The 23,372-nt window shown below is 40.2% G+C and overlaps 3 protein-coding genes across 7 annotated transcripts in view; 1 reads left to right on the top strand and 2 right to left on the bottom strand.

Moving 5' to 3' along the window:
- The window catches only part of BRCA2 (BRCA2 DNA repair associated), a 34,588-nt gene extending 23,387 nt beyond the window's left edge, over window positions 1-11,201 (bottom strand). The window contains exons 1-9 of the mRNA XM_066313150.1: window positions 11,106-11,201; window positions 10,237-10,488; window positions 8,233-8,338; window positions 7,382-7,434; window positions 7,240-7,280; window positions 7,030-7,141; window positions 5,389-5,444; window positions 4,576-4,690; window positions 668-1,852 (exon numbers count right to left, since the gene is read on the bottom strand). Coding sequence (XP_066169247.1) covers window positions 668-1,852; window positions 4,576-4,690; window positions 5,389-5,444; window positions 7,030-7,141; window positions 7,240-7,280; window positions 7,382-7,434; window positions 8,233-8,338; window positions 10,237-10,488; window positions 11,106-11,184 — 1,999 coding nt within the window. The 5' untranslated portion in view covers window positions 11,185-11,201. The remainder of the gene's footprint in view (window positions 1-667; window positions 1,853-4,575; window positions 4,691-5,388; window positions 5,445-7,029; window positions 7,142-7,239; window positions 7,281-7,381; window positions 7,435-8,232; window positions 8,339-10,236; window positions 10,489-11,105) is intronic.
- Window positions 11,202-14,126: 2,925 nt separating this feature from the next.
- On the top strand, window positions 14,127-16,047 carry ZAR1L (zygote arrest 1 like). The gene is made up of 4 exons (XM_066339483.1): window positions 14,127-14,705; window positions 15,098-15,190; window positions 15,333-15,407; window positions 15,780-16,047. Exons 1-4 carry the CDS (start codon window positions 14,139-14,141, stop codon window positions 15,921-15,923), a joined length of 879 nt encoding a protein of 292 aa, XP_066195580.1. The 5' UTR covers window positions 14,127-14,138; the 3' UTR covers window positions 15,924-16,047.
- Window positions 16,048-16,728: 681 nt separating this feature from the next.
- Window positions 16,729-23,372, bottom strand: part of FRY (FRY microtubule binding protein) — a 159,655-nt gene continuing 153,011 nt past the window's right edge. For all 5 annotated transcript variants that reach the window (XM_066313153.1, XM_066313156.1, XM_066313154.1 and 2 more), the window contains 3 exons: window positions 20,267-20,377; window positions 18,717-18,910; window positions 16,729-18,178 (listed from right to left, as the gene is read on the bottom strand). In XM_066313153.1, the coding sequence (XP_066169250.1) occupies window positions 17,920-18,178; window positions 18,717-18,910; window positions 20,267-20,377 (564 nt within the window). In that variant the 3' untranslated portion in view covers window positions 16,729-17,919. The remainder of the gene's footprint in view (window positions 18,179-18,716; window positions 18,911-20,266; window positions 20,378-23,372) is intronic.

Here is a 23,372-nt window from a genome sequence, read left to right as displayed (position 1 = left end):
TCTGTTTAACCTAATTATATTGTAACAACAGAAATAAGAGATTTGACTGCAATTAATGCTACTAGGTAAAAAACAATAAATAAATTTTTAGTTGTAATGAAATTTGAAAAGATGGGCTTCAACTTGTGTCTCAACATAAGGATTTGTTTCAAATTTAAAGTACTTCAACTCTTAATATAAAGTAATTCTTCTAGCAAGAACAACAGCTTCTAAAAATAACATGTGCTTGCTTTCATTGTATTGTTTTTTAAAATATTTTGTGCTTTTGGAATAAATGGACATACAGTGTTAAAGCACCTAATTCTATAAAAGTAACTATGCAACTATAACATTCTTTACTATACCAACTCAGACAAAAGGCCCTTGACACAATGGATGTAAAACCACCACTGACAAAGATAACTAAGCCTGTCAATTAGAATAATGGCTCAGGGTGGAAGTGTCTATTCCAGAAACTAACCTGTTTTGAAAAAAAGTTAGCACAAGATTACTTGAAAATGATGCTGCCCTTATCACTGTATAACAGACCCATCTCATATGTTGCCTCCAAATTGCTCAGCTACTTTTCCACAAACACAAGATTTTACATGATTTGATCTGAAACATTATAAAAGGCTCATAACAAATAAAAAATCCTCCACAAATGATAAAAAGCTTAACCATATACCTTGCTCAACATCACTGGCCAGCAGACAGTCTCTAGATTTGTATGAATCAGATTCTAAATGTGGTAATACAGTATGAATAGGTGATTCAGAGGTTACTTCTTTTTGTATTTTTTCTTCTTGATACAGTAAAGTCTTATTTATTCTATAAATAAATTTCTTGGATCTCTTTCTCAAGCTAGGTAACATCTTCAGATTTTTAAAACCAGACTTTGTAAGAGGATTTTCACTATTTATTAAATGTAGGTCATCACATTTATCTGGAGATGTGGCACTGTACTCAAGTGGGTGAGGCAGAACATCAGTTATGACAGATTTAGAAGTTGCTTTTAAATGCTTGGAAAAGTTGCCACTGTAGACTACAGAATGATCTGTGACATTTGCATGTTCAACTAAAAAAGAATTACAGGTTAAGAAGCTCATTTTGGAAACCTCAGCTGCACATCCTTTAACTAACTCCAGATCTTGTACACCCAATGACACAGATTTTACTGGAGTTATTTCTGATGTTGGGTTGTTTTCAGTGTTTTTCATTTCACAGCATTTTTCTGACAAATCGACACTAAACAGCTTTTTTGCATTTATCAAGCCTGAAGTGTTCAGTAAAGACATTTCCACAGCATCACCCTTGGCCATTAGTAATGACTTTTCATCTAGATTTTCCTCCCTATGTAAGTTGGAGGGTGAAGAGTTACAAACAGACATCTCCAGGTGAGTTACATCAAGACCAGATAAGTTCAGTTGAGACCACTGGCTTGGTGGAGACTGCATAACTTCTTTCACAGGCCTCTCGTTCTCCAAGGACTTGTGTGTTCTGTAATCATGCACATCTCCTGTGCTCCTAAGAGACTCCAATTCTTTTTTGTGTCCTTCTGAACAGCCATCTTTACCATCCCCTGTATCTTCACTGCTGTTTCGGAGTAAAGAACCATTCACTTGTGTACACTGGCTGCTTTCAGTCCAGGTATTTGTTCTGACTTCCTGTGAAATGCCCTTCTTTCTTCTATTAGGCTGCTGAGAGGGAACATCCCCCTTTTCTTGTGTTTTATCTGGATTTATCTCATATTTCTCTACTGGGTCCAGAGCATGTGGCATCAGCAGAAGAGTTCCACTGGACTCAGCTGGCATGTTGAATGTGTCCTCAAAGCTATCCATGTCACCCAGTAAGCCATCTAACACCTCCGACTCTAAAGAGTTTAGAGAAGATGGAGAGAGGAAAAGAAGTAAGAAAATAAGCTTTAGGAAATAACTTGGAAACAGTATTGGTAAATAGAGCTTTCAATTTTATTGCCATTACCTCTACTCAGGAGTGAGTTGGTAAAGAAAAATGTAAGCAGCTGTTAGAGGAAACAGGAGGCAAAAGAAAATACATGTAAATGCCCTGGCCTCCTGGCTCTGTAGTGGCCAAGGCTGCCAAGATGAAACCTGGCTGTCTCAAAAGAGTATTTTTTTCAGCCTACAGAGAGAGAATGAGTAGTCAATTTGACAAGATAAATCTATTGATCTTTTTCTTCCAAAATTTATACCTGATGGTAGTTACCAGACATGCTAAGAAGCTGCCTATCTTTATCTATAACTGGCAGCAAAAGAAGCCGTTATATAAAGATTATTTAATTAAATTGTCTTCTACTATGATATAAAATACTATAGTATCTAGAAATATTTAGAAATATTCTCAATATTTTAATTGATTAGGAAGCTTTTAAGTAGTTCCGTGATTGGCACAAATATTAGAAAAATAACAAGTATTTTTTGCTTGTGTTTAGAAATAACGTGCAATGGGGGAAAAGTAACCCCACCACTACTTTGTATAGCTTATACATGCCAAATAAAAATATTACCTTCTCAAATGTATGCAATGAGACTCACTTATCAGAACAGTCCACATTGAAAAATAGGTTTCATTTACAGAGTACTTTTCAAGGCTTTTGAGTATCACAGATATCATAATAAAGTGCCTAGAAAACACCACAGTCCTGTTTTCATTAGGCCCATAACCAATAGCTTAACTTTTTCTACTATCTGTTTTTAGGTACAATTTCTTTAACTTACAATTCTATAACTTTCCCTTTTAAATAGCGTAATATCTGGAAGATTTTCCATTTGGAAGTCCACAGAAGATTTCCCAGTACTTGGTCACTCACAACCAATTATTTGCAATACATCCACTATAGGTTCATGCTGATATTGCAGGCATAGAAAGTTATTAATTCTTTTTACTTTCTATTTTTTTGCCTGAGTGGAAAACAAGATCTCAAAAAGAAGAAACTGTAACACTACAGACTGAGTGTACAGGTAGCTCATTTTCCTTTACTAAAGTAGGTTCCTCTGAAGCAACTTTTGTGCCCATACCTTTTTCATTCTATGATAACTTGTCAACAGAAAATTGTAAAAAGACACAGCTTATTTGTTTTCACTTAAACAAGAGACATTACTTTTTAGGATTAAAGAAAAGAAGGATTATCTGAAAGACTGTACAGATACTGTCTTGTGCTGAATAATCTCATGCCAGGGAAAAACAAAACCTGGGAAAATTAATTCTGGCTTCTAAACTCATTGGAATGTGATATTACTTGATGATTTGATATATTATGATCTTATTTTAACTGAAACAAAATAAAACTTACTGTACTTTATGATCATATAACAGTATTCCAGAGAAAACAAACATCTGAAAGCTACAAATGTGGAGTGGCATCTTCAAAAGCCAAATTAACTATTATCAAAATGGGAAGACACAGGAAAAGGGAAACACTTGCAAGTTATTTTGAACTCTAAGACAAATAGTCTTCTTTTCCCTCTTATTTTTCTCAGACATCATTTTAACTGATCTTCTCTACTGTAGTATGCAATGTAATAGGATCTACTGGAACACAGACCAAGACCAATTAATTTGTCCTTTAAAAAGTATTTTGCTAACTACAGGTTACTAGAATACATTTACTACCAAACACATTCTTTTCAGCCCATTTGAACCTACAGTATAGAAACAGGAGGCCTATACCACTCCGCAAGCAACAACGCTTCCTGATGCCAGCATTCTCAACCCTCCTTACCAAATTCTAAACTGATTCTTTCACAATTCTTACATGTACCACCAAATATTATTTTTAGGGCAGGCCATTCATTTTCGATAAGAGACATAAAATCCTAAGGATATACTGTTCTGTCTAGTCAGTGGGAATCCCTACCGCACCCTTTTACAGCCATGCATGCTGAACAAATTTCTGGTAATAATCTTCCCTTCTGCCATCATCTTTCAACTAAAACCAAAAACCCTCTCACTGGAATTTACACTTTCACTCACTTGTTCATTAACATGATCTAAAAACACAGAATGAAAACATTTTTTCCCTTGTGTATTTTCTGCATTCATTTAAAAAAAATCTAAGATACTATTTTTTCAAAATATGTCACATTTTGAATTGCCTATTTTGAACAGGTGAAGTAAATGAAGAAATGACACACCGAGATCAAAAAACAACAGAACTCACCACAGAACAGTGAGTGCTGGGATGAAACTTCATGATAAACTTAAGCCTGTTCAATAACTAGAAGCAGTATTCTTGCTCCCCCTTGAGCCTGTACTATTCTTCTGTCTCAGCTCTCCCAACAATCTCACCTCTCCAGCTGCAGTGACTGCACCTCACGGTAAGAATCTGGTTGTTGTCCAGTGACACTGTAACCTGACTTTCACGGTTTAACCAGAACACTGATTTAATTCACTGACTCAACAGACAGCGAGCCTTTTTGGGGCTACATTAATTTTACACAATTGAATCAATTCAGGGACTGGGAGTACACAACTGGAAGAACAAACCAACCATAATAACAGCCCAAACCACAGAATGTAGTTTTATCCTCAGTCTTGCTTCACCAAATACTCATTAGATAAAGCATTAATGCATACCCAAACCTTTGATGTCATCTTCAGCATTTAACTTTACCGTCTCTGGTACAGACAGCATGCTTGCATCACTTATCCCATGACATTTATCCCGCTTGGAAAAATAGTTGTGCAAAATCTGTAAACCAAAGACAAAAGCTGTTATATTATGTACCAGTAAGTGTCACTTTAACAGTCAAAGACAGAACTCTAAACATATACTGCAGTACCTGACTAATGCTCCATCTCTTAAAATGTAAGGTAACATTTTCACAGGTAAATGTGAAAAACAAATAGGCAGATAATCCCCATTTTTGAAGGAAATCAGGTTCCATTCTAAAGTCACCTTAAGGGCAGTGAAGGGGTTCAGCAGTTTACTGTAATCCTCTCAAAAAGAGAACAAAGGAGACATGGGGAAGCACAAAGACATTTTGCTTATTTTCACTTGTAACGGTTTATTAACTGTGAAGTTTCAGATCATAAAGGATCAAACTGAAATTTGTAATTGTATCTTTTTAGTGCCATCCTCAGTTTTCAGTCTCAATAGTCATTCAGCTTTCATATACACAGAATCAAACTCCAACTATGCAAGAACTCTCCTACCACTATCAAAGGACTGAAATTAATACTCAATTTCAACTCTTGATTGTAGTGGTTGAGAGCAAGAAGTTATTCCCAAAGAATAACATTTGAAAGTTAACGTTTTAAAAAACAATTAGACAGGGAAGCTTCAAATGAAAACGACAGAACTTTTTATTCTTGGCTCAAGGAATGTAAACACGTAACCAAATAGCCTGACTGAAATTAAAGTACAACACAGCTCTTAAAACTACTTACTGTATCAGCCCTTCCATCCTGTCGCTTTGCTTCAGAAATAGAATCATTCTCTCTAGCTTTAGAAGAAAGACAGACAAGTCAATTTATTTTCTCCTGAATGATCTGCTGAGTGTGATCAAATACAGCTGTGTTTTAGGATGGTTTTCATTGGAGTATTTTAAATTCCACTCAAATCTGTAAATAAACTACTAAAACCTAAAAATTTTAACTAAAAAGTCATACAGATGAGGCTGAAGGACAGTGTACAAAAGCAGTTTTTGTAAGAGCACAAAACCACCCCAAATCACAGGTTATGGTTCTGCTGTTTCCAGTTACCACCAGTTACCACCTTGAAACAGCACTGCCATTCCCCTTTCAAGCAGTTATTCATGGCACTATTCCCCATTTTCTTCTGTCCAAAGATCTGGATGAGATTTTCCAGCCTTTCAAGAATTTGGGCTTTTTCCCCACTTCCTCCCAAAACAGCAGTACTATCTGTACTTTCATTACAAAAGGAGAAAGTGAATCCTATTTTGAAAATGCCTGAAGAGCAGTATATTAAAATATTTCACAGCCCTGGCATCTAGGTTCTGTGCAGCAGCTCTTTCTTTTCACAGGTTTCAGAAGGCAGAGAGTATATCACTATTATAAAATACTACGCTTATCCAAGACATGAGAGAATGAGAGCTCAATCCACAGCTCATCTCCCAGACCATCATCATTAAGGAATGGATACCTCACCCAGCCCTTCTCTTCAGCTAACACCTTTCTGGACCAAAGAACACCCAAAACGGCACAACTCAATAGCCTTGTGAATAGTATCGCCCCCTACATCCCAAAACAGATTCCCAATCCTAGGATTCATTCTTAATATGCTTTACATGCTCTATACAGTGGTAGTTTAACAACATGAAAAAGAGCAGTATCAGAAGATAAGGAGACACATCCAGGTCTTCCCATTTTCTCAAGAATTTTCATCAACAAATAATAGTCAAATTTCATTTTGCTTATCATATGCTAATGAAATCTCACTTTCACCAACACCTTAGGTTGAGGCTTGATGTTTATCACCACTGTTGATTACCACTGAAGCAATTATCACTCACTGATTCTCATTCACAGCTCTGCTGACACAGCTGTTTGTGAAGCTGTGCAGTAAATGAGCTCCAGGAATTGCCCCATCCAAATAACCCAGGAAATATGAACCCAGGAGCTCGAGTCTTACATTGGATGAGCAGCCCAGTCTGTCTCACTGGACTGTATGGTGGCAGGCACAGTGAGAGTGGTTAAAAATGCTGAAGACAACACTGCTGCTGCACGTTTACTCAGCAGGCCACCTTCTTACACTTCATAAACAAACCCATTTAACCTAGCCTAACAGTTTCTAGTTTTATCATAGGGCAAAGCAAACATATCTAATTCTCCTTCTGTGCTTTGCTATGTTATTTCTAAATTTATTTTCCCTAAACCCTCAGTTAAAGGAAGAAAACTTCCTAGGAGTTTTCTGTTTAGGGCTGCATTATCTAAAGGCACCAACTAATAACCACTGTAAGAATTTTGTCTTTTTTTTAGTTAAAAAGCCAAGCAATTCTAACTGAGTGAACTTCCAGTGTCAAAACCAGAAGTTTTAAACCCTTAGCAATTGCTCATTTTTAGAAATACCTATGATCACTGTTTCACCAAGGGTAGGAGGTGTGGCTAAAGAACTTGACCAGGACATGTCTGGATCCACTTCTGCTCCCAGACTTTCAGAAATACACTTTGGAGTTCTGACCTAGAAATACATTTAACAATCATATATATAATTTCTATGCCAAATTCTAAATGTACAACTCAGGAAAAGGAAACAAAATTTATGAATAAAATCTGTACCTCCGAAAGTTTTGGTGTGCAAAACAAGCTTTCATACGGTCCTTAAAAACATGAAAAAAGGACATTAAATAGTAACTAAAAAATGAAGATTTTTATCTAGAGATGTAAAATATTTTGTGGAACAAAAAGTGAAAATACAAACCAGCAATATTATTTCTCTGAGGTGTTCTGTAATTATTCTTTAAAATAGCTGGACTGCAAAACAAAATTAAAACCAAAATATTAATTTCACTTCTCAATTTCTTAAAATAACTGAATATTTCAAATATTACATGTATTACCACCTCCATTATTTCTTTTTTTTTGCACCATGGTTACTTCCCTGACTAGATAAAATGCAGAATCCTCCTAACTATCAGTCAATATTTTAAACATGACCATAAGTCTATTATAAACTGGAAAATATTTCTTTCAAGAAATATTTTAATTTTCAGTGATGATTTGTCTGAGGAGTAATAAATTTCAATGTAACCATGCATTTCATAATATGCTGTATGAAACTAGGGAAATTGACTTAACTGATTGCAATTAAATAACTAGTTTAACTCTTCTTATAATCAGCATGAGTACTTAGATGAAATTTATCTGAAGTACAGACATTTAAGTGTCAAAATCAAGGCCATTATTAATAAAAAACTTCAGTAAATATTACAAATAGCTTTACTACTTGAGAAGCACATGATACATAACTACTACTCCTTCTTTGGATATTTGGACTTGGAAAAGCTAAAATAATGTTAAAAAATTATGTATTCCAGCTGTGAAAGAGTAGAAAAATAGGAAGAAAGGTCACCTGAAAGCAAGGATATTTTCAAATTCAGCTAGTGTTTTATTTTCAACTCACTTAGCAACCCACAAGTAAACAGCATAAACATCAGATATACAAGAATATTCACTGCTCCTAAAGTACAACAGTCAAATTTGGTGGGTTAAATATTGCTTTTTGCTTAAGGTCCAGCTTATTTTCTATTTGTGTTGACATATTTAGCATACCTAGCAGCCAGGCAGTTGTGGAAGGCACCAGGAGGAGAAGCAAATATTTCATTTTCTTGGTCTATTTTTCTTCTTGTGTTACTTGGGCTTATCAAATTCTCTCTATCTAGAACACAGAATACAATAAATCAGCACAACTTTGCAGAACTCCAGGTAACAATTTTGAAGTTTTAAAGCCAAACTTTGAAAAAAACCCAAACAAAACCCCAAAAGAACAAACAAACAACAACAAAAAACAACAACAAACCAACCCTAATTTATCTTCAAGTATTTAAAATATGTTCCAATTTTATATCCAAACAATGCTAAACACGTTTCAAATGCACAGCCAAGAAGACCCCTCATTATGTCACTTCATTCACTTGGTATTAATCAAGTCACATATTCCATTTCAGTTGCAATGGACTGTATTGTGTGTTTCTTGTCATTGCAGAAGTTACTCTTAGCAAAAATACAATACATGCAAACACAGGTTTGTGCAGCTTCCACTCAAACTTACTAAGTCATACACCTATTGATTCAAATAAACAGCAAAAAGCAAAAATTATTTCCAGAAATGTTGTTAAGAGTCACTGTCAGCAGCATCTGTTTATTTGCAAAGCATCTCCAGGCAAAAGAGAGTGCTCCCACCAAAGCAGCAGAATCCTCTGAACACTGAGACCCTTACACGGACAATCATCTACTGAAAGGAATTTATACTCTGAACTTTCCAAACAACCTTAGTATCAGAAATTACAGTGTACTTCTGCTTCTGAGTTCCTGAGTTCATATGCACAGCACAGGTGCATCCCTGTACCATACCAAGATATGAAATCCATCAGCTCCCATCCAGGCCCTTGTTTTCACAAGAGCCATTTGGCTCTAAGTAAGGAAACAGAGTATTTCAGGCAGTCATATGTGCAGTGACCTTTGCACATATGCAGAGCTAAACTGACCATTCTGAAATAAACAATCATTAGGTTCCTTTCTTTGCCATTTATGAAACTGCCAAATGAAATTCCTGACACCAAGAATTCCTTAGGGATTTAACACTGTAAAATACAAATAGCTACATTTAGAAGAAACATGTTCTCAGCAGAAGCTCAGCAGCCAACTTGAGAAAAAAAAAAAAAAGAGAGTTACAATATTCCACAGAAGCAGTGTTATAAAGTATAGTTGAACTGCAGCACGGCTATAACCCTTCACAGGATTTGCTCAGGATCTAAGAACAATTCTGGTAATAAAGGGAGTCTTGTGTTTGTCTGTAAGCTGGTTAGAAAAGCTCATCAAAAGGACACAGATGCAGCAGCTGTACCAATCACATACTTCAGGAATGGGGTTAAATACTCTTCCATAGAAGAGATTCTTACATACAATCTTGCACACATTCTCCACAGAAAAGATTCTTCTCGCTGTCTAAGGAGGGTGTGTACCTCAGAAAAGAGCAGAGTGACATGTACTCCCATAACATACTTGGGATTTGGAAATAATGTATGAGAAGTACCTCATAAAATTCCTTTTTTTTTTCCCCAGAAACACGTAATTTTTTCTCTAATTTACAATCTTATTAACTCAAAGAGATGGTGCTCTAAAAACTTTTCAGGAAAGGTTAAGGACTGCCCTACAGTCATCATCACAGTAAGGATGATTCTCTCTCTTGAAAAGCTTCAAAACTTTTGCATAAACCAAAAATGAGACTGCTAAAAAAATTCACTCTGATTTGCAGTCAACAGGTTATACAAAGTTGATATGTTCATATCCCCTCATATTAACAATATTTAGAATGTTTGGATCACAACAGTATCTTCTCTACAGGCACTTTGCTTATATATTACCAGTTAATCTCAATCTGAATTCACTATTAAGATTAATTCTGCATTTTTATAGATGATTTTCAGAAGACTTCTAAAATAAGCTTTTTAGGCACACAATTCCTGCAGTAGCGTTATCTATTACATTAATGATCAGCAGCAGTAACAAAAGGCAAAAAAAAAAAAAAAAAAAAAAAAAAAAGAAGCTACTCACTTGCTCCTATTTTTTTCTGATCTGGCTCTTTTTCAGGAGAAGAACAAGGTGGCAATATTGCATTTTGTTCTTTAAAGAGCAGTGGGGTTGATGCCAGCTGGCTGTATGTAGAGGGTTTTGTCCTTGGAGTTTTAAAAGCTGTTTGATCAAGCCAGCCAGAGGGCCCATCAAGCTCTGCAAATGATTTGGGCTCATATGGGGGTGCTTCTGCACTGAGTTCTTCAAACCAATTAAGACTGATAGGCCCTAAATCTACAAAGGAAAACATACAGAAATCCACATTAAAAGGAAAAATGTTCCTCCGTGGAGGATGTGAAAATACACCAGGCATTTAAATGCTAACAGCAAAACACATTGCTCCTTCCATTGCCACACTTCTGGTTTGTTTCTAGATGGCTCTGAACTCTGATAACCACAAAATACAAAGGAATGTATGCCCAAATTCTCAAACCATTAACAAAATGACCAGGACTAGAAAAATATCCAGTTTGTTTAAAATTACAAGTATACTCTAGCTTTTAGAGCCTCTCTTGTTTTGGTCAGACTGGCAAGTTAAACAAGTTCCTTTTAAAATTACTAACTACCATAGGTACCTTTAGCAAAAGACTAAGCCTGGTCTGCATGTGGGTATGTATAAAGTTGAAAACTCTAAATAAGCAAGTACAAAAAGAAACCAGGCATATATCATTGAAAACAACTACAAATAAAAATTTGAAGAAATCTAGGTTATTAGGGCAGGTTCAGGGCAAGAACATCAGCTAACAACTTGCTTAAAGCTTTCCTGTGGAACATACAGCAAATGTGTGTATAAAATATTGGTGTCCAGAAAGCAATCTCAATAAGGATTATTTACTTCAGATAAGCTGTACCTGATTCATTGCAGTTTGCCTTAAATATTTCAAAGAAAGTTGGTCTTTCCACAGGTTTGCAAGCCATTTTCTTATCCATTACATTACTGGAACAGTTGAAAAGTCTAAGAAGAAATAAGAAAACACTTTCATACACTTCTGTTTGAATGTCTTAGGAGTGCTTTCCTGCTTTTTGCGGTGTGTCACAGCCCAGCTTGTTTAGCTTTGACTGCGATGCGAGCATTCAAAAACTACAATGATGAACACGTTGGGAAAACAAGAGACAAGAGCACAGGGAATTATACCTGAGATAATAAAATCACTCAGCAAACACAGGAGAAAACCAAGACGGAATGGACAGAACACTTCTGAGGTATTTCAAACACAAATCAAAACCCCACACTCACTACAGCGGGTTAGGATGGAAGATGTACTGTCATATATATACTCTTATAACCATCGCAACTTACATGACAAGAATTTGATTCAAAGTTGCTTTCAAGTAGAGCAGACACGGCCAGTTTCACGGTTCTATTAAAAAATATGTATAAATAAGCCCACAGTGAGACCTCACCTTTCAACGTGTTTATGCCTTCCACAGTAAAAGCGTTTCCCACACGACGGCCGTGTTACACACGCTGCCTTACCAAAACCATGGGGAAAAGGGGCGCTTTGAAATAGGGTACGAGCCGCATTAAGACAGAACACCCAGGAACTTAGCACTGCCTCAGAATACACTTTTACAAGCCCAGATTTGACCAGTCCGCGCTGCTCTCCGTGAGGGGAAGCTCCTCCCGGGCCATGACCAGGCACGGAGCGCGGCCTGCGCACCCCGCCGGGTCACCGCGGGGGACGGGCCCAAACCGCCCTTCCCCGCACCCGCTGACTGCAGCCCCCGGCGGGCTGGGAGAGAGCGAGAGGGAGGGAGCCCGAGGAGCGGCAGGGACGGCCCCAGGGCACGGCGCGGCCCCGGGGCAGGGCCGAGGCACACGCGGGGCCGTTACCTGCCGGCGGCGCCTCGGGCGGGGCGGCGGCCGCAGCATCGCCTCACGCAGGGAGGGCGGCGGGCAGGGAGGGCGGCGGGGGGTGAGCGGGCAGCGCGGACTCCGAGCCCCGCAGCCCGGTTCCAAGCTTGGCGCCAACACGGCCCCGCGCCTGCGCAGCCCGAGCATCCGCCGCTCCCGCCCTCCGCCGCAGCCGCCTCCCGGCAAGGAGGCGACAAACCCGGCCCGCCTCGGCCCGCCCTGCGCGGGGCCCGGCGCGATGCCCGCCGTGAGGGCTGTGCCCCCGTGGCTGACTCCGCACAGTACGGAAAGGGAGTGTGTCCTGAGCCGGGATGGCCGCCGGCAGCTGCACTCACGCGTGCAGAGGCGAGGGCATGCAGCACCACGTCCACGGCTGACAGGACGCGCGTTGCTGGGCAACAGCAGCTGACACGGCCCGCCCGGGGAAAGGCTCCGGAAGGCTCCCGGCGGCACGGCCTGCGCAAGCCCCAGCCTCTGCTCCTCACGTGGTTCTGTGGGCCTTGACAGAAATGGTTGTTGACGTTCCAATAAAGAGAATGTTACTATCCTCCACATACATGCCCACTGCCGCCTCGTCTCTTGATTAAATTCTTGGCTTTGGCGATGGAACAACAAGATGGGTGGGACACTCTCTCCACCACCAACTTTGAGTTTACCATCTTCATTTTAGTGGGATGTTCGTCTGTACGTGTGCCATAAAGGGCTTTCTTCCTACCTCTCCACACCAGTCCTTATGTTGCACAATCTTATCACCTGCTTAGTCATCTGTCACTTTCATCACTTTCTTGTCGTACAATAATTTTTTATATCCCTCATCTTTTCAAGAAACTTTTAACTTTTAACCTGGCAGTGTTCTAGGGAGCTGCAGTAACTTTCTTCTCAAAGCATTTTAGAGAAACTCAGACTGTTGGTTTAAATGATGGCATGTACTTTGCATTTTGATTTCCATTCCCAAAGCATATTAAAAACTTACTCTTTTTGCAGCCATACTGCAGTCATGACGTTTTAACTTGGCCATCTCGATATCCTGGTTTTGCTTTGAGTTGATACCGACAGTGCTCTGAAAACCCAAGCACAATGTGGAGCCTTGAGACATGCTTCTTTTAATTATGATGAATGCGTTTCCTGAATCTTAACCTCTTTTTGCCCCATAAAAATGCTGTTTCTTGCTGATTTATCTCAGACACTTGGAAGTGTCAGATACACTGTGAACGTTTAAGACACCATCCCTATCAGGTCTTCTCTAGCCTCTCTCTAGCTGGTCCATTGAATTTTATAAAGCAACACATTTATAAAGATGATGAGGAGTCATATAAGGAAATGATTTCACATCACCACAGTTCCAAGGATTCCAAGGGTTCTCCAGTCTCTAAAGGCTTACATATACAGCTTGGATGATTTAATTCCATTATTTTACCTATATTACCTTAAAATTGATCTAAAGTGATTCAACTGTGGAAGAAGGACTATTAGTCTAATATGCACATGCTTTATTACTTGTTTGTACTACTAATGCTTATTTCATTACACAGGTATTAACCCACTGTTTTCCCTTACTTCAGTTTGTATACACAAGTATATTCCATCTTTTCCTAAAGCAGTTGATAGAAGTTGTTCCAGGTAGATAATCCCCAAGTAATGGAACAACGGGGATGCTCTGACCTTTTAATACCAGTAAAGACTCCTTTTTTGTTAATTACCCGAATTCTTTGCTCAGCTCTCCGGGGCACACCCAGTTTATATGGACTTTGCTAGTTTTTCCCAAACCCCCTTTTCCTTCTTCAAAGACCATGAGCAGAAAGATGTGAGGCTTCTCGCTAGGCTGGCCGTGTTTCTCCCAGCTGTGGCTGAACGACATCTCTTCATCAGCGGAGCCTGGCAGAAGAAGGCAGGCCGGCCGGCCTTGCTTTGCCATCAGCCGCCTCCCAGCTGGCCCCACTTTCCCCATCATTGGCAACCATTAGCTCCCCGGGTAAGATAAAAGCAGGGCAGGGGCACGGGTAGGGCTGACCCTTCAGCGGCGATAATCATGGACAGCTTTGTCTGTTCCCCCTTCAGCACGTACCAGAACTTCAGGAGCAGCCCGGCGGTCGGCCGCGGCTGGGACGCCGCAGCCAAGCAGCCCAGCTGGAAGCAGAGCAAGAGCGGCGGCATCAGCCCCTTCCTCGGGGGGCCCTTCACGCCGCTGCCCTCCGACTACCTGGACGGCTACCGGCGGGCGCAGCTGCAGGCGCTGCTGTCGCAGGTGGGCCCCGCGCTGGCGCCGCGGCCGCGCCGGGCCAGCACCAAGGAGGCGGCGGTGCAGGTGAGCCTGCGGGCCGACGCGGCCGTGCAGTGCTCGCTGGGGCCGCGCACGCTGCCGCCCGCCCGCGCCCTCGGCCCCGCCGGCCTGCGCGCCCCGGGACGCCTCGCCCTCTACTCGCCCGGGCCCGACCGCCGCCTCTTCGCGCTCCCGGAGACCGCAGCGCCCGCCGAGGAGGCCCCGACGGCGGCCGGCGGCGAGGGGCAGCAGGAGGGCCCGGCGGGCCCCGGCCAGGAGCCGGTGGGGACGCGGCGGGAGGAGACGGCGGCTCCCAGGCAGAGAGCTGCCTTCCAGGTACGCCGGGATGGGGCGGGGGGCGAACCCTCAAGCAGGGCGGGCAGAAATCGCCTCATGAGCAGCACGGTGCTCCCTGTCCTGGCTCTGTCTCTTCTAGAGCAGAAGAGCCTCTAGCCTGTGAAAACCCACACGTGCAGATCAACGCGTGGCACAAGGGTTTGGGTTGGAAGGCGCCTTAAAGATCATCCAGTTGCAACCATGGGCAGGGATGCCACCCACTAGACCATACTGCTCAGAGCCCCATTCAGTACGGTGGGAAATATTTCCATATGGCCTTCTGGGCAACCTTTTTAAGTGTCTCACCCATCCTCAGGGAGTAGTAGTGAGGGAGCTGGGACTGGGTGTTCTTGGGGTGCTGGAGGATGCTCAGTGAACTTTTCTCTCTGTAGTTCTTGGAGCAGAAGTATGGCTATTTCCACTGCAAAGACTGCAAGACCAGATGGGAGAGTGCTTATGTGTGGTGCATTTCTGGAAGCAACAAGGTAGTTAACAAGTAGTTTCTTTTCTCCTGAGACTTGTAAGAATGGCATAAAATCTCTGACAAATCAATAGTTTTGGCACAAATTTAGGTACAGAATGCCTTAAATAAGTCTCTATACTTACAGAACTTGCCTTTTTTTTCAGGTGTACTTCAAGCAGCTCTGTCGCAAATGCCAAAAGAGTTTCAATCCCTATCGAGTGGAAGCAATCCAGTGCCAGGTAAGTTAACTGTACTCCATTAAGACTGTCAGATGTTACCATGTGCACTAATACTATTGTTGAATTTGATGTTGACTTAATCTGGAAGCAAACTTGATTTCATCAAAATACTAGGAAATGTGTCTTGGTTTAGCCTCCCTCCTCCCATGGACGGCTTCCATAAACAGTTTTCATACTGCATGTAGCATACTTGCTATGTGTATGGTAGGGTTTTGTGCTTCTAAGTGAGAAAGCTCTCACATCTTAAATCCACAAGAGCTCTGAAGTGTATCAGCCCCAATATGTTGTGTGGTTAAGGAAAACCAAATGTTAGTCTAACATGAAGTGACTTTTCTTTGATCATCTACCACTAACATGGCTTTGTTTCTTAAGATCTGTTCGAAGACTCGTTGCTCTTGCCCTCAGAGGAAGAGACATATTGATCTGAAGAGACCTCATCGCCAAGAACTCTGTGGCCGCTGCAGAGGCAAAAGGCTGTCCTGTGATAGCACTTACAGCTTCAAATACATTGTCTAATCCATGTGCTCTCTGTTTTGTGCTTCGCACTTTGTCAATTGCAGTATTTTGACTTAAGGCTTTTGACCTGGCATTGGATAATGGATGAAGACTTCAGTATTATTGTAAAATATAGTAACTTAAAAGATGGAATTTCACTATACGTATGATGTAAATAAACTTCAATAAAAGTCTGCACTAGTTTGATACCCCTTCGTGTCATCTTCCTTGGATGAAAGAGGAAAGTCTATCTGTAAGGAAGCAATCTATTTGATTTCCTAAAGATAGTAGACTTTATTTTGAAGTCTTCAGCAAATGCTAAGATTCAAGCTACAAGAGCAAGTTTTTCCTTCAGTCACTCAAACTGAACTAGTCTGGATGATGCAAATATTCCGGTGCATGAAGTCTGGTATAAATGCAAATATGTCTTCCCCCTGCCTCTGTCAAATGTATATATAAAAAACCACAGCTGCTTGGTAATCAAAGCAAGAGTATGGCTGTAAAAGAGGAGGGAAAAGGGTGCAAGCTGTGTATGTTAGAAATGAGGAGGGGGAAGAAAACATTTCAATGGCAGTATCTGTGCCAGTGTAAAAAATACTCTTTAGGGGAGATGGAAGTTGGGAGTCAGTGGAAGACCAATGAGACTATTTTTGCTGTTGTAGTCTTCCATGCTGAGTTATAAAGATCTTTGTGTTAGGCTGTAGTTACTTTTCTCACTAATTTCTATGAATGGTTTCAGCATAAACCAGGAGACAAGTATCTGCTGATCATGGATACCACATGATTCAAGACAAGAACACAATTTTCACAACAAGCACATACTGTGTTGTGACTATATATGACTTTTATACTTTCGTTAAATGGATGTACTAATCCAAATTTCAAAGTTACTTCACAAAAACGGTTAAGTGTATTTACAGTGTGAATAAGTTACATAGTTGTCAGAATAAAAGTGTCTCAGATGTGCAACAGATTTACATGCATACATTTAACACTGGACAGCAGTTAAATGTAAGAAAAACCATATACTTATGACTTATATACATTACAAATAAAATAAGACATCTCTTTGAAGAAACTTAACATGAGAACTTGCATTTCACGTTAATATTTTTACTTTTTATACTTTTTATATTAAATAAAAATATGCATGCTTAACAGTTCAAAAGCTTTGACTCTGTGATGGAACTTTCTCCTACAAAATGGCAAGTTAAATTAGATCAACTGTCCTTTAATAGTATAAATATATTCATAAAAGCAAACCTCTAGTAAAAAGCATCCAAGGTCCTTAATTAAAAAAAAAAAATTCTACCAAGACCTTTCATGATCCTTGAGGGGGCCTAAGAACAGACCTCTGCAATATGATCCAGTACCTTCAGAGACAGTAGCCTAGTAACATCAGGAAATGTACTTCATAGCAGCTCATTGTTTTAAGATACAGTAATCATATTCAAATTACAGTGTACATTAAATTATAGTCTGTTTACAGTTTGCTTCATATACATAGGCTCTCAGCTTTTGACCAACAAGTTTGTGAGATTCTGTGGCCAGCTTCATTCTGCCCATCTTTCACTCAACTAAATAAGACAAAAAAAAAAAAAAAAAGGAAAAAATGTACAAGGTTTGTTTTTTTAACAAAAAAAAATACTATTTTGTGAAGGAAACATTGCACTTTTGCCAACCAAAAATTCATTTGCTATAAAGGAAGTATTGTTCAGTGTAGTAGGCTTTGGTATGCAAGGGAAGTCACTTCTTCAGTAGTGAGTTGCTCAGTGAAATGCTAACTGGGTTTTGTGCAACACAGAACAAAGGATGCTGTCCCAGGTTCTCTATGCTACCTCTGTCCTTACAGTATTGCTACGTGTTTGAAGTTCAGCCCATCGCTTTTTAGAGGAGATCCTAAATGTAGCAAGAGTGAGTACAGTTTGACCAAACCTTTGTAAGGCTGAGAAGACATCGAGCCACCTCACTCCCACAGGGCAGCACTCCCAGCTTGAAAGGGGGCCCAAGGGTCCTGTCAGAGACTTGTGCCGGAAACGCTGGAGTCTGGAAGAAAAGTATTGATGACCCGGTAGCTCTGAGCTCTGCGAATCATGTCGCGGATCTCTATGTTCAGTTCCATTAGTTTGGTGCAGATTTCAGTCAGGCTCTGGTTGGAGCCCACCAGTGCATAGGTGCCCGTCTGACCCAGGGTTTGGTGGCGGAAATAAATATTCAGTAGTGTCTGGACTTCATCATCAGAGCTGCTTCCAAAGATATCATTGGGCCACAAAATCCTGCCGTGAAACAGGAAAAGAACAGGCATTTAATTATGGGTTCATTAGCAGAGACAGAAGCTATGTGACAGAGATCTCTAAAAGAAGAATGGACTTGCACATGCTTTTAAGCCTAAAGCAACTCACTGTTTTACACCACTCATTTGTTACTCGTATTCTGGTGTCAGGCACTGAATACACATAAAAGTGTAATTTCCTTTAAAAAAATGCTTAAGAAAGCTCATTCAAATAGGTGTAAGTGAAACTGGGCTGAATGTTAGCTCATGCCAATGACATGCACCTGTAAGGAATTAACTCAATAAAAAGGTTCTTAAGAGCCTCACAGGACTTTTGAGCTACAGAATTAGCATCTTAATTGTTGCAGCATATGTTTGATAGTTATTTGTGGCACATCTCTCCAAAAGTCAGTATCAATGCCCCCAGTTGTTGAAACAATTAATTAATTATGCTGATCCTGCGCATTTCATTAGGAAGATAATAAACGCATACTTTTTTTAATAACATGAAAGTCTAATATCAACCATGTAGCAAAACTTGCCTGCATTCTCTTATTTGTCTGACAGCTTTAACAAGTTCATTGTTTTTCAAGCACTCCAGCATGGACTGAATAGCTGCTTCAGTAGAGTTGAATGTGGGCTCAGATTCTGTTGTTAGAGGCTCAGCTGCGATTGCAGCAGTAGCATCCTTCAGATTTTTCTTCAGCTCACTCAGTTCTCTTGACATATTTAACAGCTGTTCCAAGGAGAAAAATGAGAGATGGGTATTTTCATTCTCCATAAGCCCCACATGGGGCAGGTATTTCAAGTTTATCCTTACTACTACATTGGATGTACACATTATGGAAAAGACCCCAGTTTAATTCAAGGACATTTCTTGATATCTGTACAATATAGAGAAAAAGCAAACTATAGGGTTTTTTTTACCTTTGTGCATCCTTTAATATTATGCTGTAGTTTTGGCTTGCTAAAATGCAGGAGCATATCTAAACAACCTTTTATTTTTCACCCTTGCTACTTTCTTCATGTCGTAGTGGAAGAGCTGAAGAAAACATGTACTTCTAGCAAGATGCTGATATTAACTTAAAAATCCCATGCAGCATTTGACATGATTAAGAGATGGACAGGAATTGTATAACCCTTTCTCAGGCTGAATATGAATCTTGTGCTTAATATGGCATGAGATTCATAAATAATTAGTAAGTTAATAATTTCCAAGGATCTACTTTTTCATGCTCCTACATACTAAAAATAACCAGTCACATGAACTAACAATGGAATTTCCTTCAAGTAAAAGATGATGGCTCCAGCAAAGTATGCAAATGTCATGGTGAAACAGCTATTCTTTGTACAATTGTTTCCCAGTTCCACAGGCTGCATTAGTTACAGCAATTTAACAAAGTCTTAACTGTGAAATACACTTAGAGAAATCAATTACAAGGAACGCAGAATATTTCTAAAAGGTAGACTGCTTCAGTAGTAGTAGATGCCTATTGTCCTGTCTTCTCTTAAAAGTGAACAGCCCAGTCACATTGTGAGCCAGCCTTCTCAAGATACAATTCATTGTATCCTTAAGATATAATAAATATTCAAACTCTTTTTACTCCAAGAACACCTCTGATAAAACAATTTCTGTTTATAGGCCATCTCTAAACTACTAGAATATAACATAAAATACACGTAATAGCTTCAAATTTTATTTTACAAGGCAGAGTACAACAACTTCTTCTCCTCAATAGTTTAAAATATATACATTTTTTTTCTTACCAGGAGAAAAATACATATGGAATGGTAAGTTACATCTTTCCTTAAATTATAATCATTCAACTTTAAGCGATCACCTCAAAGATGTTTCAAAGTATAACATATTTTAAGCAAATGCCATGTCAAAAATATTTAAAGAAAAAGGTCTGTAAACATTACAGAATTAAAAATACAGGACATTAAGGTATTTAGTTGATTATGTATGACTGCAGATTAATAGTCAGGGTGAAATAGTGTGACCCTTGTTGTTAAGTCCATAGAAAGAAAAAATAAGAACATGAAAATAAAGTGTAATTTTCAGTATAGGACTTGGTAGTTTGTTACATACCTCTGGCATGGAACTCACTTCGTGCACTTGTCCAATAAGTTTACAGTAGGACTGAAAAAGCAACAGCAGCTGGAAATGCAGTTTATATAATCTCTGACAGAGCTCCAATTGCTAAGGAAAGATTTGTAATAGAAGAAATAATTAATAAATATTAGTGAGTTTAGATAATTTTGGTAACTAACAAAACACATTGAGATAGTTTGTTCTCAAAACCATTATTTTACTGAAGTATGATCAGACACTATTTCAGAAAATATGATTTTTCTTCTGTAGGTAAGTCATATATGACATTGAAAATAGAATTATGCTGGCTAGCTCTCACATAGCACATGTCAGCATCAGCCTCAAAACATTCTGTTTTGGGTAGCCTCACTGTCTCCAGTTAGCAGCTGGAAAGAAAGCTGAGTTCCTGCACAGAACATGAAACTCCTGAATTTCAGATATGGTCAAAGACCTCTTCTAAGGGATGGAAATCTAAGAGACAAGCTGTGAAATAGTTGTCCAAGATTGTCCAAGCTCCTGCCTGCTTCTCTGAGGAGAAAGAAATAGAGGTGATAAATCTGTCTAGGAGCGAGAAGTAGTTAATGCCAGCCCTGGAACTTAAAACACTGCCCATGGATTTTCCACCATCTTAAGGAAACTATACAATAGATGGATGGAGTTTAATCTGTAAGAGGGTATTTGGCGTCTAGGAAGTATTCTCCCAGATTAAGTAGATACTGCTCAATGAATATTCACTTGTTTCTTCCAGTGTGAAGTGCAGCATGACATAGAAGATGTCAGACACACTGAAATAATGGGTGATGGGCATGGCTGCCAGAGAGGTTAGGTTAGGTTAATATGCTTATGTTTCCTGGTATTCTTGTGTCTAACAGGAGGGGAATCTTGTAGTTCCACAACTGGATCACGATGATGAAGGGAGGAACATTTAATCTTTGGCTAATTATATAAAAAGTGAAAAATCCTGCAAGTACAAGTCCTGACCTTGTACTGACCCTTTGGCAGGAAAGACTTCCAACCATATTTGATTTGCCTACTGTGACAGACACCGTGACCAAGGGTGAGTTCAGTGATATTTCCATCTGTTTGGAGGAACTAAAGCAGAGTTTCATGCCAAAATTGGCAGAAAAGAAGAAGTATTCATGTTTGCTTCTTTAAAGCACTTCATACATAGTTAGTTACCAGCATGTGCTGCAGCTCCTTGATGAATTTGGGATGCGCAAATGTCAGCACAAACACTGATAGAAAATACATTATAAATGTTAATTTGACTGAAGAGTTATATTTACATAGGGTTCAACATTTAAGTGCCACATTTTTTATTAACAAGCCAAAATTAGGACCACAGTTTAGCATTCCAGTTCCCCAGATTTCTGTACGAGTCTCACAAGGCTGAGGGGCTAAGGTCGAAAGCAAATTTCATCTTTGTTCATCAGAGTGAGGTGGACACCAACTACCCATCTGTGAACAGACAACCAAGGGCACTGCCAAAATGAGGCCGAGCTAGTCTCGTTCTCAAGGGGTTTTATGGAGGAAAGTGGGAGCAGGAGGATAGTGCCAAGCCAGCAGGTGTCAGCCTAGCACGGTTTGTCCTGCTGAAGGCCAGGCACACGGAGCTGCTCACACCTCAGCACCACCACAGCAGCAGAGCTGAGCACTGTAAATTTGCCCAGTCTGAGCTCTGTGCCTTTCTGGATCTGGCATCTGCACTGTTTAATGTCTGTTACTGGTGGGCAGCACTGGAGTGTTCTTGTCCCAAATGGAAAGGAGGAATTTCAGCAAGGAGTCGTCCTTCAGCAAGTTTGCAGATGACACAGAAAGATGGGATGCCTTCGAGAAGGATATGGACGAACTTGAAAAGTGGGCTCTTTGAGAACCTAAGGAGGTTCAACAAGCCCAAGTGCAAGGGGCAATCCCAGACATGAGCACAGACTGGGAGAGGAACTCATTGAGAACAGTTCTGTGGAGTTCTTGTGGATGAAGAGCTGAACATGAGCCAGCAGTATGTGTTCACAGCCCAGAAGACAAACCACATCCTGGGCAGCACCTCTCCTGTAAAGACATGCCAGAGAGGGTTTAGCCTGGAGAAGAGAAGGCTCCAGGAAGATCTTATAATAACATTTCAGTGCTTAAAGGGGCATATAAAAAACATGGAGAGCAAATTTTTACAAAGGCAGATATGGCAGGACAAGGGGCAATAGCTTTAAACAAAAAGAGGAGAGAGACTTACATTTGATGTTAGGAGGAATTTCTTTATGTGGAGGGTAGTGAGGCACTGGAACAGGCTGTCTAAGAGAAGTTGTGGATGCCCTACCCCTGAAAATGTTCAAGACCAGGTTGTATGATGTTTTCAGCAACCTGGTGTAGTGGAAGGTGTCCCTGCCTATGGCAAGGGGATTGGAGGTGCTTTCCAACTCAAACCATTCTATGATGCTACCAGACTGGATATGACAGCAGACCCACAAATGCAGAAAGAAGGCCCAGGAGATCCATGGTGGGGAGCAGACATGCTAGGGCAGAACTGACTTGTGGACAGGGACAAAGCCCATCAGAACAAAGAGGTAGGGCATGAGAAGCACTGCCAGCGAAATAAACCTGCCCAGGGGGGCCGTTCTCTGTAACCAAAGGCATAGATTTGTGGAATGGCTAACCATTCTCTTCCCAAAATAAAGTCCTGACTGTTTAGATACAGCCTCCTGCAGATGTCTCTGTCTTCTGTCTTCTCTCATACCATGCTCAGGCATGTCAGGGGCTGGCTGGTGGTCCAGCCAGGGAAGGTGCTGACCAGTCACCCAAGTGAGCACCAGCCCAGGGACATCTGCTTCCTCCCTGCTGTTCAGCTTGCAAGTAGGGACACAGCCTGAGGTTCCCCAGCAGGGATCAACTTCACTCTATTCAAATTTTGGAGACCTGGCAACACTACATTGCAGTTACATACACATATAGTTGGAGCTGCCAGAGAGTTAATAATTAATTGAAAAGCATAACATAATTTAAAAAAGCCCCTCATGATCGCTTGGCATGTAATACTGGATTTTTTTTAGTCCTTGGAGAACAATAATTCAGTTTCACCCTTCTGGCTGCTAACCTGAATGAAAACAAAATA

The sequence above is a fragment of the Sylvia atricapilla genome, chromosome 2 (assembly GCF_009819655.1).
Source record: "Sylvia atricapilla isolate bSylAtr1 chromosome 2, bSylAtr1.pri, whole genome shotgun sequence".
Taxonomy (NCBI): domain Eukaryota; kingdom Metazoa; phylum Chordata; class Aves; order Passeriformes; family Sylviidae; genus Sylvia; species Sylvia atricapilla.
This window is presented reverse-complemented; position numbering and strand designations above follow the sequence as displayed.